Source organism: Cylas formicarius, unplaced genomic scaffold, assembly GCF_029955315.1.
Source record: "Cylas formicarius isolate icCylForm1 unplaced genomic scaffold, icCylForm1.1 PGA_scaffold_1__22_contigs__length_36826433, whole genome shotgun sequence".
NCBI classification, from domain to species: Eukaryota; Metazoa; Arthropoda; class Insecta; order Coleoptera; family Brentidae; genus Cylas; species Cylas formicarius.
The window spans coordinates 22,609,012-22,625,629 of record NW_026844264.1 but is presented as its reverse complement, the minus strand read 5'-3'; the positions used below and the strand labels follow the sequence as shown (position 1 = coordinate 22,625,629).

The 16,618-nt window shown below is 33.4% G+C and overlaps 5 protein-coding genes across 6 annotated transcripts; 2 read left to right on the top strand and 3 right to left on the bottom strand.

The window, feature by feature from the left end:
* Nucleotides 1–1,138: 1,138 nt before the first annotated feature.
* Nucleotides 1,139–13,577, top strand: LOC132696157 (procollagen-lysine,2-oxoglutarate 5-dioxygenase). 2 transcript variants are annotated; one of them, XM_060660815.1, is made up of 9 exons: nucleotides 1,139–1,338; nucleotides 2,596–2,974; nucleotides 3,362–3,555; nucleotides 3,613–3,965; nucleotides 4,024–4,145; nucleotides 4,198–4,425; nucleotides 10,867–11,191; nucleotides 11,969–12,252; nucleotides 12,306–13,577. In XM_060660815.1, exons 1-9 carry the CDS (start codon nucleotides 1,269–1,271, stop codon nucleotides 12,556–12,558), a joined length of 2,208 nt encoding a protein of 735 aa, XP_060516798.1. In that variant the 5' UTR covers nucleotides 1,139–1,268; the 3' UTR covers nucleotides 12,559–13,577. The 2 variants fall into 2 exon arrangements, with proteins under 2 accessions (XP_060516798.1, XP_060516799.1); XM_060660816.1 differs by lacking the exon at nucleotides 1,139–1,338 and adding an exon at nucleotides 1,353–1,701.
* LOC132696160 (immunoglobulin domain-containing protein oig-4) lies at nucleotides 4,487–6,293 on the bottom strand. Its single transcript, XM_060660819.1, has 4 exons — nucleotides 6,061–6,293; nucleotides 5,938–6,009; nucleotides 4,814–4,963; nucleotides 4,487–4,759 (listed from the first exon to the last, which is right to left on the bottom strand). Exons 1-4 carry the CDS (start codon nucleotides 6,157–6,159, stop codon nucleotides 4,601–4,603), a joined length of 480 nt encoding a protein of 159 aa, XP_060516802.1. The 5' UTR covers nucleotides 6,160–6,293; the 3' UTR covers nucleotides 4,487–4,600.
* Nucleotides 7,920–10,827, bottom strand: LOC132696159 (immunoglobulin domain-containing protein oig-4-like). The gene is made up of 5 exons (XM_060660818.1): nucleotides 9,432–10,827; nucleotides 9,209–9,303; nucleotides 9,075–9,156; nucleotides 8,194–8,261; nucleotides 7,920–8,139 (listed from the first exon to the last, which is right to left on the bottom strand). Exons 1-5 carry the CDS (start codon nucleotides 9,511–9,513, stop codon nucleotides 7,981–7,983), a joined length of 486 nt encoding a protein of 161 aa, XP_060516801.1. The 5' UTR covers nucleotides 9,514–10,827; the 3' UTR covers nucleotides 7,920–7,980.
* A 150-nt stretch (nucleotides 13,578–13,727) lies between the features above and the next one.
* On the top strand, nucleotides 13,728–16,049 carry LOC132696158 (alpha-1,3/1,6-mannosyltransferase ALG2). Its single transcript, XM_060660817.1, has one exon. It carries the CDS (start codon nucleotides 14,781–14,783, stop codon nucleotides 16,047–16,049), a length of 1,269 nt encoding a protein of 422 aa, XP_060516800.1. The 5' UTR covers nucleotides 13,728–14,780.
* Nucleotides 16,036–16,610, bottom strand: LOC132696161 (protein FAM32A-like). The gene is made up of 2 exons (XM_060660820.1): nucleotides 16,276–16,610; nucleotides 16,036–16,222 (listed from the first exon to the last, which is right to left on the bottom strand). Exons 1-2 carry the CDS (start codon nucleotides 16,495–16,497, stop codon nucleotides 16,100–16,102), a joined length of 345 nt encoding a protein of 114 aa, XP_060516803.1. The 5' UTR covers nucleotides 16,498–16,610; the 3' UTR covers nucleotides 16,036–16,099.
* Nucleotides 16,611–16,618: the final 8 nt, after the last annotated feature.

The following is a 16,618-nucleotide window of genomic DNA, read 5'->3' as shown; positions in this document are numbered from 1 at the left end:
AGATACTTTACAAATATTAGAAGCATTACAATAGATATAAGATGTTCTTATGTGTAAGTGTTATCGCTATATTTGTTGAATAATTCGATGAACTTGAAGAAAAGATCAACTAACATTACTTTCCGTAATAGAAACATTTTTAGCGGAACAATCGTCTGTCTCAGTTGAATGGTTTATTGATTAACCATTTCAATTTTGTGGTTTCGTTACGAATCGGACTTTTACTTTCACGATAGCGATCTAAATTTCTCACCATTCAAAATTTGGTTGTGCCTCTAAAAAGATGTTAATGGAAAATAATCTTCGTGTAGCATTTGCTGTTATTTCTATAAATATAGGTAAGTATTTATTTTTTAAAATAGGTATATTGTTTGTACAAATTTCAGAATTATATAAATTTACTAAACGAAACAAAATATTTTGTGCGTTTTATGGTAATTAAAAAACTCTTCCAAGAACCGAAACTAATTTTTAATTTTGTTATCATAAGAGTTATAGCAAAACTTGAAAATCTTTTAATTTTTTAATTTTCTAATTAGAATCTAAAAATCAAATGATATACAGAGGATCCTATTTAAACTAAGCAAGCTGTAGGGAAGTTCATGTACAAGCGGCAAATATTTCGAAGTATAGTGCACTTCGGTGACCTCCACTTAAAGTCGTGTCGCATCGGCTATTGCCACAGATTACTAAGATAAGACTAATCACAGAATACTAAGGTTAGCTCATAATTACTTAATTTATAAGCAGTACCCATCAAGTTTTAACTTAATAATTTATTAGGTCTCTACAGTTGTCAAGATGCACCCGAATTTTGTTCCGCAGAATCATCACAATGTGATAAAAGCTACAAGGAATCCCTCTATTCAACAAGAAAAAACAAAAAGTTCACTGGTAAGAGTTTATCCGTAAATACAAAATAAAGTTGATTGTATTATTTTTTTATTGTCTTGAATTGTAAGAGTTTATCCGTAAATACAAAATAAAGTTGATTGTATTATTTTTTTATTGTCTTGAATTTGTATTCCATGAATTACCGGCCATGGGCTAATGACTTCAACAAATTTGTTCATTGGGCTTTGATGCTAATTTATTCAGTGATCGTGCCACTCTGTCACCCAAAAGAAGAGTTCTATTTTTGAATGTTTATGTTTATGTTATCGGATTCAGATGTTACTTTAATTAGTTAGTTAAATCATTGTTCTTAGATGTGGAACGTTCGTGATATGTGTTTCGCTAAAAAAGTTTAAAGCTCCTGTTATTTTAAAATGGGGCATTATATTGTTTTAGCCTTTTCCAGTTTATTTTTAAGTTGTGTTACCAGTGCCATAGGAAACGGTAACTTTATGTTTCAGTTCAATCACCTAATAATAATAATAATAATATAATACTGCTTGTTAACAATGCTGGCTTGCGAAATAATTAGTCAATTGACCTAATTCAAATAATTTTTATCAATGATGTAATAATTATGTAGGGAATGAGATTCATTTAACACGGCCTACAATTTTTAACTACTGGAAATGCCATTAAGTTTATATTTAGGCGATTTGTCTAACAGATTATTTTTCGTGGACCTTTTTCGTAATGCATGAGAATAATATAATATTCGCAAAATATTAGAAACTTGCACATGCACACCAAAAATATTACCTTGTACTGAAGTGACCATCTATGATAAACATGGAATCTGAGATTGAGGTGGGTGGAATCAAATATTCACCTGCTCTTTTGAGTACCAAATTTCTGTTAAGGTAGATTATTTTAACCATTCTATGTAAATTTCTCATAATAAAATCATGCTTAAAAAATTAAATTAACAGTTGCGAAAATATAATTGTTAAAGGTGCATATTAGTAAAAAATCCCGTAAAATCTAAATTTAATAGGCAAATAAGAATTTGTCAGAAAACTTTCTAAATACAGTCTCAGCAATAAGGTCCCCATTACATGGGAACATTTTTTGTTAATTAGTTTTTAATTTTTTAATGAAATGAAAATGTACCAATTTTCAAAAAAAGTTTTTCCAACTTAACTTTTTTTTGATAAATCTTAACATAAAGAAATATGAATCAATAAAGTGTTTTTTTTAATTCATTTTAAACACTCAATTTCAAAGAAAATCTCCACATGCAACCATATAAATCGTCAAAGTTGATGCAAAGTTAATTTGGTTTTAACATTTTAAAATCAAATAAGGTTTATTAGATTTTATCATAATTCATAGAGGTTACTGACCTAAAAATACAATAAAAATATAATTAATTTAAGTAAACGACTGACGATATTTTTTTACGCGACAACGATGCATCATACCGGAAACAAACGATTTATACAAATAATCGTTCTATAGTTTCCATTAGTTTGTACGGCCCTTGTTTTATTTTTTACTGTATTGCGTTTCATACATCTGTACCTGGAATTGTGTGCGGATTTTGCGTTTATATTTTTTCCTTTATGGGCAAGTACAAACAACTAAGGAAAAGTCGGAAAAGTGCGATACTAATAACGTTGCATGCGCCTTTGGATATGTGCTACATTTGCTAATGTGAATACTAGCTAAAGGTAAACCTACTTTAATTTGGTAATATTTTAGATATACTAGTCTATACAGTGGCCACAGATGAAACGGATGGATTTTCGAGATACCTGGATTCGGTCACAAGGTTTGACATCAAACCGAAAATCTTGGGATGGGGTGAGCAATGGAAAGGTGGACAAAATATGAAAACCAGCCCAGGAGGCGGATGGAAAATTAATCTCTTGAAAGAGGCCCTAGAACCATATACCAATGAAGAGGAAGAAAAGATAATGCTGTTCACAGACGCATATGACGTCATTTTTCTGAGCGATATCGACGAAATCGTTCGTAGATTTAAAGCCAGCAATGGCAGGGTTTTATTCGCGGCGGAGGCTTTTTGCTGGCCTAATGTTGAATTAGCCCCTAAATATCCAGAAGTAGTTCAGGGTAAAAGGCAAGTAACAACAAACTATATTTTATATCAAAATCAAACTCGAGCACACTTTCACAATGTATTAAGGTTTAACATGTACATATTAGTATAGTTGAAACTTGAAGAGATGAAGTGGTTTCTGATAAAAATCCTCAATACCTATTAACTTTTTGATTAAAAATGATGTCCTGCATATGAGCTTCCTATTTCTACCATGTATCTAAAATGCGACATTCAAAAAAATAGATTTACCTAACAAAAAATTGATAAAACAATTCAAAAATATTTATATTCAAATTTATAAAAGAATGACGCATGTCTATTTCCTGCAGACACGCAGGCATTGTCTTTATACTCAGTTGGTCTATTGGATAAGTTTAAGTTACATTTATAACTTTGTTTTGTTAGATTTCTCAATTCGGGGCTTTATATTGGTTATGTTCCTGAAATATATAATATATTAAGTCGAGCGGACATAGAAAATACTGCAGACGACCAATTGTTTTTTACTGAAGCCTACTTAGATGAAACCTTCAGAACGAAAAATAATATTAAGTTGGACCACACAAGCGAAATTTTCCAAAATGTAAATGGGGCTGCAAGTAAGCGATTCTGTATAATGTATTTTTGGTTGTTTTAAAATGATATATTAATTTTAGATGACTTGGAAATCCAATTTAAGGAGAACAAAGATGCTAAATCCGAAGAGTACTTTCTCAAGAACAAGGAATTTAACACGCAACCGTTGATTGTACACGGCAACGGTCCCTCCAAATTAACCTTAAATTATTTAGGAAATTATTTGCCGAATGGCGTTTGGAATTCCATTGACGGCTGCACCGCATGCAGAAATAACGAAATCAACTTAACTAAGAAGAAGCCATCACAATGGCCTACAGTCTTTTTGTCAGTATTCATAGAACTGGATACGCCCTTTATTGAGGCATTTTTCCAAAAAATCTACAAACTTGATTACCCGAAGGATAAGATACATTTATTCATTCATAATGCTGTCAGTAATAAATGTAACGAAACCTGGTTAGAAATTCTAGTCATATTATGTATTTCAGATGAAATATCATTCGGATCACGTGAAAAACTTCACTGACCAATTCGGATCAGAGTATTCTTCAGTTAAGCAAATCAAACCAGAGGACGGTTCAACTGAATGGAACGCCAGAGATTTATCTTTGTAATTTACTTTAATTCGTTTCTACTAACTAATTGACGCTTAATATTTTCAGAGAGCAATGCTTGTCAAAACAATGCGATGTTTATTTCGCTGTTGATTCAGTCGCGCATCTTGATAACCCTCAAACATTGCGCCTTTTGATTGAACAAAATAGATCGGTTGTTGCTCCCATGTTGATCCGACCCGGAAAGGCCTGGAGTAATTTTTGGGGTTCTCTGACAAAGGATGGATTTTATGCCAGATCCAACGACTATATGGACATCGTTCATAATATAAAAAGGTAAGTTTTTAAATTCTCTTCAACACCGTTTAAGTTCCTAAAATTCCATAACAAATAAAATTGATCTATTTTTTAGATGAAAATTTTATTGGAACGTAAAAAGTTGAACGATATTTATTATAACTCAAAAGTATAATTTGCGATTACTTTTCGATGCTGTTAATCAGTTAATTAACTAATCAAAGGCAATGCTGAAATCAGTTTTGAAGGATCGCCTATCGATCGAATACATATTGTCCGCCGTGCACTCGTATAGACCCGCGTCCATTTGCGTTGCCGGATCGATCTCTAATTTGCTCTTTATTTTATCTCTTCCTATTTGCCATTCGTGAATCTTAAAACAGAACAAAACGGTTTATCACGTTTTATCATCGCGGGTGCAATTTACGTGTAAATATAAGTGGGTAAAGATTTCGCTTCCGTCCTTGTACCACGTGATATGGGGCCGGGGGTTTCCTCTCGCCACGCAGATAAACGCTATTTTGTGACCCAGGACATATTCATAGTCGAAATGCGATGCCAACACTATTTTCGCTCCCTTAAAATAAAAATTCCTTGATGTAGCGAAAACAACTTTCATAGTGACACAAAAGGTTTTGGCGTGTTCGAGTTATCGCTATTTTAGTAATTTTTTCGACTTTTGCTCTTTTAGCCAGTAAAAACTTATTTGGTTTTTTCCTTTTCTTATAAAAGTGCAAAACTAAGCACCTTTTCAGTATAATTTTTTTTTACAAATACATTTTTGGCTTAACTATTGGTCTTATTAAACATTACTCAATACCTTGAAAACTATTTTTTATTGAGTACATTATGGAAAAAGTTTGATAAACGCTGTAGTCAATAGTTGCACAATGTGCTTAATGCATTCTATACTTTTTCTACGGCTATTGGTTTTTGTGTACATTTTTGCAAAGCCGTGGCGTCTGACGTGACCCTCGGAATTACAAAGTGCAAACCCGTGATGTAAAGTATCAGAAGTATAGGGGTAGAAAAATAAAATTTCCTTAAATAATCTTGTCGGTATTCTATTGCATTGTTTTACCATTTTATTTTCACCACAGACAAGAAACGTAAAATAATTATTGTGAATTAGGCTGCAGTGTCAAATGGATATTTTTAAATGTTACACTGATTTTTATTACTACTCGTAAACGACTTTGGTTTATTGCTGTTTATTGGGAATGACTTCCCGTCTCCCGTTTTAATCTAATTAATTACTTTCTATATATCTTTATTCAGACATATAGCCTAAACAAACTCTGTATTATGTATCTTGCGACCTTGCAGCTGTATGATGCAAAAGCTTGAGATAAATAATTACCAAACAGAAGAAAAGAAAACCAGCAAGTGTATTTATTTTTTAAATGTCTTTCAAAACTATTGTATTGGATATAAAATATGCCACAAATACTTTGTAAAATCGACTACCACCAAGTTTTCGTTTGATTTATTCGTACTGCCCTGTATATTCTCCTTCTAAATATTAACACATTTTTTTCATACAATACTTACATTGTTGTTATTGTAATATTTGTCGGATTCGGGGTCGCGGTATTTTCCAGTGATCGGAAGTCCAATTTGAAACTGAAATTAGAATGGTTGCGCTGTGTTTGGGTTAGTTAGTAATCCATGTACCTTGGATTTGGTCCTGGTCCTGGGCCTCCCCCTACGACCCAGCGAATCGCCGACAAACGCGATCAATAAGAAAAGAACAATAGGTGCCCCCAATCTCATACTTATTATTTGTTGTTATTCTGGAGCACAACCGGGTCGACTAAGTCGACATTTTTCTTATACAGTCGTCCCCTTTTTAGATGCGCAAATTGATAATTTGGTCCAATTTGCTAAGGTGGTTATGTCTAACTGACTGAGCCGTTTTAGCCGCCATCAATCAAAGGCAATATTAGTCGACAATTTATGATTATTAGTTATTTAGCACTATCGTTTTGGAAAGTTTTGTTTTCTAACGACTTTATATACATGCTGTTACAGAATTAAGTGCCACATTTTCGGGGTGTCAATTCATAGGCGAATGTAAAAAAAAGTTTAAATAAACGTAGAATCGCACTTCTTAACATGCGAATTCCGGGTATTAAATTTTTTAAAAAAGTTTCTTATTGTAATTTTAATAACTTTATAAATATTTTTATGAAACCAAATGTAACGCCATTTTTTTATTATATAAACGAACAGCTACAAATTTTCTCTCAATATTACCTATTTTTGAAATCATTAAACCAGAAAATTGCATGGCTGCCCAATAGTTCTCCATTTACTTTGCCAGAATCTTTCTGATTAGTTTACCGCTTCAACTTACTAAATGTCCAACCCTTGCAACCCTTCCTTGACATTTTGAGGCGTATTTTACTAGAGTCGCGTCTTCTAGGTCTAAATTCATAACAAATATGGTCGATTAACACCACTGTGCTATGCGGCGAACTTAACCTCTTCCCATTGCCAGTTCTTCTCATACGACGCCCTACGGGGGTTGGCCATCCAAATGGCTATTGTTGCAAACGTCTGCCCGAGCCATCTGTGCAGGTCTTTCATCCACGAATTTTGTCTACTGCCGACCGATGGTTTTCCTGCGATCTTGTATTATTAAGCGGAGAATCTCATATCGCTCGCCTTTGATGATATGTTCCAGGAACTGCAGCTTTCCCTCCTTGATTGTCGTAAGGAGTTCTTTATGTTTATCAATATGTTCCGTCCAAGATATTCGCAGCATTTGTCTGTAGACGTAGATTTCGAACGCATCAGTTCTCTTTTCTGTGGCCGCGTCCATGGTCCAACTCTCGCATCCGCACAGAACTGGAGTTCCAGTGGCTAACTGCTAACTACTGCTTCATCACCGAGGCCATATGTAGATGGCGATAATTGCAGAAAATTTGCTCAATAGCCAATACATATAAAATACGACACATACAGGCATGAGCAGTAAAATGAAATTTTTGTTAGGTTAGTTTTGATTAGTTTTTGTTTGATAGTATTTTTTTTTCTTTTGTACGACTTGAACTCACGTTTCCTACATATCTCTAAAGAAGCCAACAGGATGATTGGCGAAACGTCACCAATTTCGACTCAGCAAAAACGGACGCAGGAGGAATCCAGAAGTTTTGTAAAAAGTATTACGGTAGCCTGTGGAAGTTGCTTTGAAAAAAAAATCAAACTAAGATTTTAACATTAAGATGTTATTAGATAATAGGAACGGTAAAAAATTGGTGAAATTTTCTTTCGAAACAGCAATCTCTACATAATTCGTTTTATTCTGTACATTTGACGGGATCTGGGCATATTCTGAGGACATGCTCGTATAAATATGTAGGCATATAGGACTGTATATTATTGTAGCTATGTGACTTAAATTGGGGATATCGATTGTGGTACAATAAAAAATCATCTTCTATTTGGTTGCCTATTTAACATTTACGCGCTTTACTTCCTATTAATGTAATTGACGTTTTTATGTTATTGATGAAGTGAAACTAACCAAAGAAATAATCTTATTTTATTTTATGTGGTATGTGCTACAAGTTCTAGCGCTGGATTTAACAATCAATATGTGAGCATAGCGTAGTCAGTGCGGAAAGCCCTAGAGTCGATGGCGTATTTATTATTCGCCTGGCATTGGTAGAATCCTGCATCTTTCTGCGTCGCCGGATCGATTTCCATTTTGCTCTTTATAGTATCGTTCCCTTCCTGCCATTCATGAACCTAAACGGCATTATTATGTTTTGATGAATAATTTATTGCAATTAGCAAGTTTACCTGGAAATATTTGTGGTGGTAGAGTTCGATTCCGTCCTTGAACCAAGTGATTTCAGGTCTTGGAAGACCTACAAGTTTAAAGTGTTTAGCGTTTAACTATTGGCCCATGCGATACGTGCGAATCACTTTCTGGTCTGTATTCTTTCCAGTACATTTCAACACCATCCGGAAGATTTAAATGGATTTTGGTGCATATAATTTACTTATTTTTTAGTATATGAAGTGTGGTTTTCTTGGGTTCTAAGGTTACAGATCTCAAGACGCAACGTTAGATGAAATAATGCTACACGAACTGCTTGCGTATCTTTAATAAGTAAGGTATCTGTTATTCCGATGCCCTACATAACAAAACAAGACCAAAACCAGCTATGAACGCAAAATAAAATAACAAAATCGTATTCCTTTGTGGGAAAACAGAATTGGAGAAAAGAAATGACTATAAATTTTAATAAATAAAAAAATTGTCGGCAATTTTCAAAATAATGTACAATTTGAAAATGGTCTTGATCCTTAGCGGTACTAAAGATGCGGTTTTTATCATTAAATATTTCATAACAATTGAACTCAGGAATATGATTTTCCTGTCAAAACATCCCAACTACAGCTAGTACCGTCTATATGCCAGTTAAATAATAATAAAGTACTAACTAAATAAAGTAAATTTTGATTTTTCTTGTAATCCTAAAACCGTAGTACGCGTATTGATTTTTCAAAACAAAACCACCTACTTTCATTAACTTTTATTGTGGAGCGGTAATATTAAGAGCTTGAATAACATTTCCATCCATTTATTTTGGTCATATTTAGTAAATAATTATTTGTCCAAAGGAAGTATTGGTGACCCTGTACCCACACGGATCGTTTTAAATGATTATACGTACCTTGCGCCATACAAAAAAATGTTATCTTTCTGCCTAGCATGTATTCTAGTTCAAAATGACTCGATTTAATTATTTTAGCTCCCTAAAAAATTGGTCGGTCACTACAACGACTAATATTCTCCCAAGGTACCTACATCCTTATTTTCGTAGTAATTCACAGACGCCTGATTGCGATGTTGAATCACTATTGGTATTCTGGAATGATATAGTCTGCCTCTGCCAAATTTTGCTGAAAAAAACAAGTTTCATAATATCATTTGGCAAAAAAAAAGAAAAAAAAGGAACTTTAACATTAATGCAATCAAAATAAAAATATTATTTTTAACAAAATATATCTAGTATGCAATAAGTTGTTACCTCCTCGACCACTGATTCTCCCTCCCGAACACGTTAACACAATACCCGCACAAGTCAAGACAACGAACCAATTTCTGTGCATCCTTTGTTATTTTTGCGCTTGATCTGCTTAATAAAATGCTCGTACAAACACTTTAATCAGAACCAAGTAAGTAGGCAGTTGAATGAGCAGCTACACACACGGAAATTATATGTTTATACTTTGTTAAATTATCAAGGGGGAATAGTGGCAGCTTTTGAACCAATACAAATAATATACTTTTAAATTTAAGATTGCGTTTAACACGGATACCCGGATTTTTTTGTGTTTTTCACTGGTGTAGTACTGAAAGAATTTTAATTGTAAAGAAAAGTAATGGCAATGGGGGAATCATCTCTATTCAATTTTTAACCTTGTTTCAATTTTATGTTAAATATATGATAAAATGAAGAAAACCGGAAACCTGAACATTGATTTGATTTGCTGAATTAAATTTGGAAGAGATTTTCAGATTTTTTTCAAGTAGAGCAAGGTACCCAATTTAATTTTTTCAAATCTTATTTAGAGTAAATTTTTTTTAAATAAAAGAAAAACATATGATTTAAATTACAAGTCTGCTAGGTTGATGTTAAATTTTGGAGTATTGACAAATGAAATCAAATTTTCAATCGTGATTATTTTGTATATTAATGGCTGAAACAATATGATGGTGTTTATGTACGTCTTAAGTGTGATTGAGCAATTAGACTTAATGAATTACTGTAACTGCGCAAAGTCACGCGATTTTTAACGACCCAGAACGTTCAAAACTGAAAATGCATTCTATATCTTATAGCGAAATTTCATTGGGAATTATATTTTAAAACCTTTCCTTGGTTAAATCGTTTCGCCATACCACCAGCAAGTGGATTTTGAATATTAGTCTGCATATGTAGATACAACCTAGATCTATTACACTGTTTGTACAAATTAAAAATGAAACATTAATTCGTTAATTATTTTTTTCTCATAATTAGTTTATTTTATCCATGTTAAACAATTATACCTTTTTTTCAATTCAAGCCTCGAGGTACCCCTTATTATAACAGCGTGATAAAAGTAAAGCGCCCTATTTGCACGTTGCAACCAAGTTGCTGCAATCTAAAGCTGCGACTTGCTAACATTTATAGTTGCTGCAATTTTTTGTAGGATATAGTGACCGACATCTAAAAAATAACTTTACAAGTTACTGAATGCCACTACCACCCGAAAAATAACCAAACCTCACTGTGTGTTGATAAGCCGGGTTATCCCAATCAAATTTCCTACGGCATCCTTCAGGGGTTCATATGTCTGTAGAGTGGACATGTAGGAAAAATAGTGAAGGAATGTGTGTTATGTCTTCTTATTGTTTGCGTATTCTCTCCTCCCCTGTATAAGTAAATTAAAAAAATGACGCGTACGTCGTTTTTCTAGAGGTCTTTGGAATGTACCTTTTATCAATGGCGTCTACTTAATAAACGGGACCCTTCTCCGCAAATACGATCGCACAAAGATTAATTATGACAGGCCGAACATAGATGCCGACATGGCCTTATGTGCGAATTTGCGCGATCTGGAGGTGTTCATGTACGTGTCCAACCGATATGACTTCGGTCATTTGGTAAACGCGGACACTTATGACATTACCAGAGCCGAACCTGATATGTACCAAATTTTCGAGAACGAACAAGATTGGGAGGAGGCGTATATACACCCAGATTATCCAGAAAATTTAAATCCGGAAAAGGAAAACAAACAAGTAAGTTACTTTTAATTAGCATAAGGCGCAATCACTCGTTTCAGATATTCGATTATTTATTTTGTATTGGTAATGCGCAATATGTTGCTAGAAAATAGTTTGAGGAGGAAGTGAATAGAACATACGAAACATTGTCATCTAAGTTCTTTGTTTGGTAAATTAAAGTTTATTTATTTGTTATTTGTATTACAATTATTAAACAACAGACTACTCCTTATTATTAATAATAAATCGTAAAAATGCAATGTTGCAAATTAATCGCTGAAACCAAAAGACCTTTTGAAGCACCAGTAGCTGTGATGATTGAAATAATCAAATTTTAAGAGTGTATTAAGTTTGCGCATCTGTGTCACTTGAGACTGCAATCGTAATGGCAGATAAAATTCAGTAAAAAGTACACCTCAGTTTCGCAAGGATAAAGTGCTACATTTTGGTTTATGATTTATTTCCAATAGAGCTTATGATTTATGAATTAGTTAATAGTTCGCTCATCTCGACATTTTATAGAGAGCAAGAGTTCCAAATTTAAAAAAAAAATGCATTTAAATGCATAATTTGCGAATAGAAAGTTGTAAATATCAGAAGTATCGTTAATTGACGATTATTTGCCCAAAAATTCTGCTTTAATTCTGCTACTGTTCATAATTATTTGCCAATTTATAGTCGCAATGTATACATGGCTTAATCTGGCAAACTCTCGAAGTACGTTTTTCGACAAGCTCCAGTTAAATAATCGAATGGAACTGTCTTCAAAAATAAGTTTCATTAAACTTGTAGCCTTGTCCCGATGTTTACTGGTTTCCTGTAGTGACTGAAAAGTTTACTCGTTCTCTGATAAATATGATGGAAAACTACGGAAAGTGGTCTTCTGGCAAAAACGAAGACGAACGCCTGGAGGGTGGTTATGAAGCGGTACCGACCCGCGACATTCACATGAACCAAGTGGGTTGGGAACGTCACTGGCTGTATTTCTTGCAAAAGTACGTCAGGCCGTTGCAAGAGCACGTGTTTACGGGATATTACCACGACCCACCCAAAAGTTTAATGAATTTTGTTGTTAGGTATGTAGGTGACTGACATGGAGATGTTGTATATATGGAGATAATTTTTTTAGGTACAGACCTGACGAACAGCCATTTCTTAGGCCACATCACGACAGTTCGACTTACACAATCAATATAGCATTGAATAGAGTCGGCATAGATTATGAAGGAGGCGGTTGTAAATTTATTCGTTACAATTGTAGTGTCGTTGATACCAAAGTTGGGTGGATATTGATGCATCCTGGGAGATTGACACATTTTCATGAGGGTTTACGAGTAACGAATGGAACGAGATACATTATGGTTGCCTTTGTTGATCCATGAAAGAAGAATCTCACTTTTTCAAGTTAGTTGGAAGGAACCGAAATAACATTAGTGTGATTCACGAAGTTGAATAATTGTAATATGCATTTTATATACATAGAGTTTTTCAAAATTAAGTATTAAGATTTGAGAAACATATTTTTCAGCTTGAAATAAGACATTTTTGCACTATACACTATGCAAAGTCTTACAAAGCCGGCCTTTGAGTGTTATTTTCATTTCAAATTTTTTGGTTTCATGACTAACATTTCTTTTTATTTTAAACTAGTCTACCTGTATTTGTTTAATATAAAAATTCTACCAAATTCCACACTGTAGATTGGTCACGAAGTGTTTTGTGGACACACATTTACAGGAAAAGAGTCTTATTTGTACTCGAAAAACGTTCCTTAAGGTGGGTAAAAAGAAACGATTTTTTTATGACCTGGCATACAAAAACTAGTTGCTAGTTACCTCTAGAAAGTACTTACCACGTATGAGATCTTTAATATTAATGGAAAGATTATCCTCATTATAGTTTTATATTTTCGACTTAGTCTTATATATAAATAATCATATGTAAATGCGAATTCTTTAAATTCTTCGAGCTTTGAACTGGATTATCTTTGAAATAGTTTGATTTATCAAAAAAGTATAATAGACCATTTTTGTAGATCGTTCAATTTCCTATAAAAAATATCAATAAAATGGGCTTAATATTCTATTGGTGATAGGATATGAGTATTTGTATATGAAACTAAATCTTCTCATTAATATTGAAAGCTCATAGCATGGTAAGTACTTTCTAGAGGTAACTTTTTGTAAGTTTGGTAAGTTTTTGTGATGTCGAATCCAAAAAAAAATTATCGTTTTTTTTGTACCTACCTTAATGTCCCTCAAATTTTAATACTGAATTTTGAAACAGCGTGTATATATTTCCCTTTCTCTTGCTTGTTTGAAGTGGTAACATAATACTTTTTTACCTGCAATCCATGTACAGTGTCTGTTAGAATTTTTTATACAATAAAATATCCTGCTTTTATATTCTTTTAATGTACTTAATTTAAGTTACATTAATTTTGGTTTCATTAGATTGTCCATTCTTACTACCATTTTAATTAAGTAAATCAGTTTTTTATATATTAGTTTTCAAGCTGTTTTAGTTACAATGTAAATCTTGGAAAAGCGTACTTCTTTTTCTACAACTACCAGACCATTGGATATTTTATGTGTTTTAAGAATCGAATTCTATGTTGCTTTTCTGAAAAAAAATTTATACTTGATGTCACTTCTCAATCAATACCTTCTAAGGAAAATGAATGGAATTAACTGAACAAGAAAAACTATTATATTCCTAAAAACTATTGCTAGTTTTTAGGAACTAATAACTTACACTCTCACTTGCAGTTTTCAATAATGTGTCTTACCTATAGCAGAGCATAGAAACAGACAAGCATTCCTGTAAAATATGTAAGTTAGTCGCAAATATCTGACCAAAATCTTTGATGATTTTTCTTTTAATCAGCCTGCCTGGTTTTGCCGTCGTTAATGATGATCCAAGGACAATAAATTACTGTAGAAGTGATCTCCTTCAGTGACGCCACCTATGAACTAGCTATTAGCGATAAATAAAGGACCTCCCTATGCTGATAATACAATAACTTAAAAAGCAACTACGTAAACATGAGGGTTCATTCAACATTTTTACTGCAGTGTTTTCTCAAAGTATATCCAGATCTCATTAAACCTTCGGGCAGAAAAGAGTATCCACACTGTCTATTTAGAAAGAATAAAGGAAGTGCAGTTAGGAAAACAGCCACCTGCTCTGCATCAACTTTTACTGTAGTAAGGTCACTATATTAATTGCTAATTGCATAGGAAGATGTTTTTGATGCTGTTATTTCGGCCTTTGATGCGATAATTTCGGCATGCAAGGCAAATTTTTATTAAAGAAACATAACTAATACTCAATCGTTTGTAATAAGGGGGTTGAAAGTGGCTAGTTACAAAACAATAATAAATGTTCACGTTTTAAAGCTCCCTCAAAAAGAAAATTAGTTTGGTAAAGCTAATAATATTTTAACCACTTCATGGTGGAGAGATACCGAAACGACATTTTATAGTCTGTGAATATGCAACGAATGGATTTATAACCTAAGTGTTTTATCGAAAATTATTTAAATGAAAATAAATTTAGTTCATACATTTTACACAAGTGCCTATGAAGTACACGTATTTTAGAAATGGTCAAACGCGAACGTGTAAAAATTGCTTTCGTTCATCCAGATCTTGGAATTGGCGGAGCTGAACGATTAGTGCTTGATATCGCCGGAGCTCTTAAGAAGCAAAATTATGAGATAGTATTTGTTACGAATCATTTCGAAAAATTGCACGCTTTCGATGAGCTTAAAAATGATGAGTTTCATGTTGAAGTGTATGGAGACTGGTTGCCAAGGGCTATTTTTGGAAGATTTCAAGCTTTTTGTGCATACATTCGTATGATCTATTTAGCTTTAGTTTATATTACATTCGGCGAAAGGCAAAGCAAACCAGATTTGTATTTCGTTGACCTTATACCAACAGCAATTCCATTCCTAAAGTTGACTAAGAAAAAAGTTATATATTATTGCCACCACCCAGATTTGTTAGCTTCACCCCCAGGGGGCATCTTGAAAAAGATATACCGGAAACCAATTGACTGGATAGAAGGAAGAGCAACTGCCATGTCTGATGTGATATTAGTCAACAGTGAATACACTGGATCTGTATTTAGGAAAACATTTCCAGATATTGTTAAGCCCATTCAAATATTATATCCTACTATAGCACATTCTTATCAAGAGGAAGTGAGGAAAGCATCCTCAAAAAAACATATCACTGATATTGTTCCAGAAATAAATTCCAAAAGCAAAGACCTGATAATATTTTTGTCCTTAAATAGGTTTCATCCAGCAAAAAGACTAGAGTTTGCAATTGATGGTATGGAAAGGTTACGTGATATTACAACTAGTGATGAGTGGAGCAAAATATTCTGTATAATAGCAGGTGGATATGACCCACAATCTAGAATTAATAAAACATATTTTAATGATTTAGTGGCCCTGGTAAACCAGAAATGCCTAGGGGATAAAATAATATTCATGAAATCACCTTCTGATAAAGTTAAAGTGGATCTTTTAAAAACTATCTCAGCTCTCCTATATACCCCATTGAATGAACATTTTGGGATAGTGCCATTGGAAGCAATGCTTACAGCCAAACCAGTTATTGCAATGAACAGCGGTGGCCCTCGGGAAACTGTGGATCATGGAATTACTGGATATTTGTGTGAGCCAACAGCTGAGAGTGTGGCACAATTTATGCTCCAGATTGTGAGGGCAAATCCTATGGAAATGGGTGTCCAGGGGAGGCAACAACTGGAGGACAAATTTTCCTACAATAAATTTTGCAGTAATTTGCATAAAATTGTGAAGGAAGTTACAAAAAAAAAAAACAAAATAAGTACTAACTGAATTTTATTTTTACACAATAAATTAATTTTTCAAGCATGCAACCATTAAACTTATTTCGTCCAGGACACCTTTGGAATATCAAAATGTTCTGTCAAACTGTCTAAATGCTGATTAAATTTCTCAACTCGCTCTTTATGTGTCATTGTTGCTTTTTCCAAAATCCTCTTCATTTTCTAAGATAAAAAGGAACATTTCGTCTTTTCTTGAAACCAAAAACAAAATTTACCATTTTCTCCTGCTGTTGTAAAAATGCAAGCTCGGCTTTCGTTTTTGTGATCTTCTGTTGTGGCATTTCTTCCGTCTCATTATTTTCCATGGTTTTAATGGCTTGGTCCTTCAGCTTTTTATCTTTTTTTTTTTTCTTTTTTGTGATACCCGAATCGACTTTTAACTTCAGTTTCCCTTTTGCTACGGCAGCCACTGATTCGTATGGGTCATCTACAGCCATGTCGTCCGAAATTGTTTAAAATATTTATTTACTAGGAATATGTTGCAATGAAAATAGAAAATAGAATGTAAGACATTACCGGAGATAACAATTCTTCTTCTTCTTTTACTTCTGTTAGTCA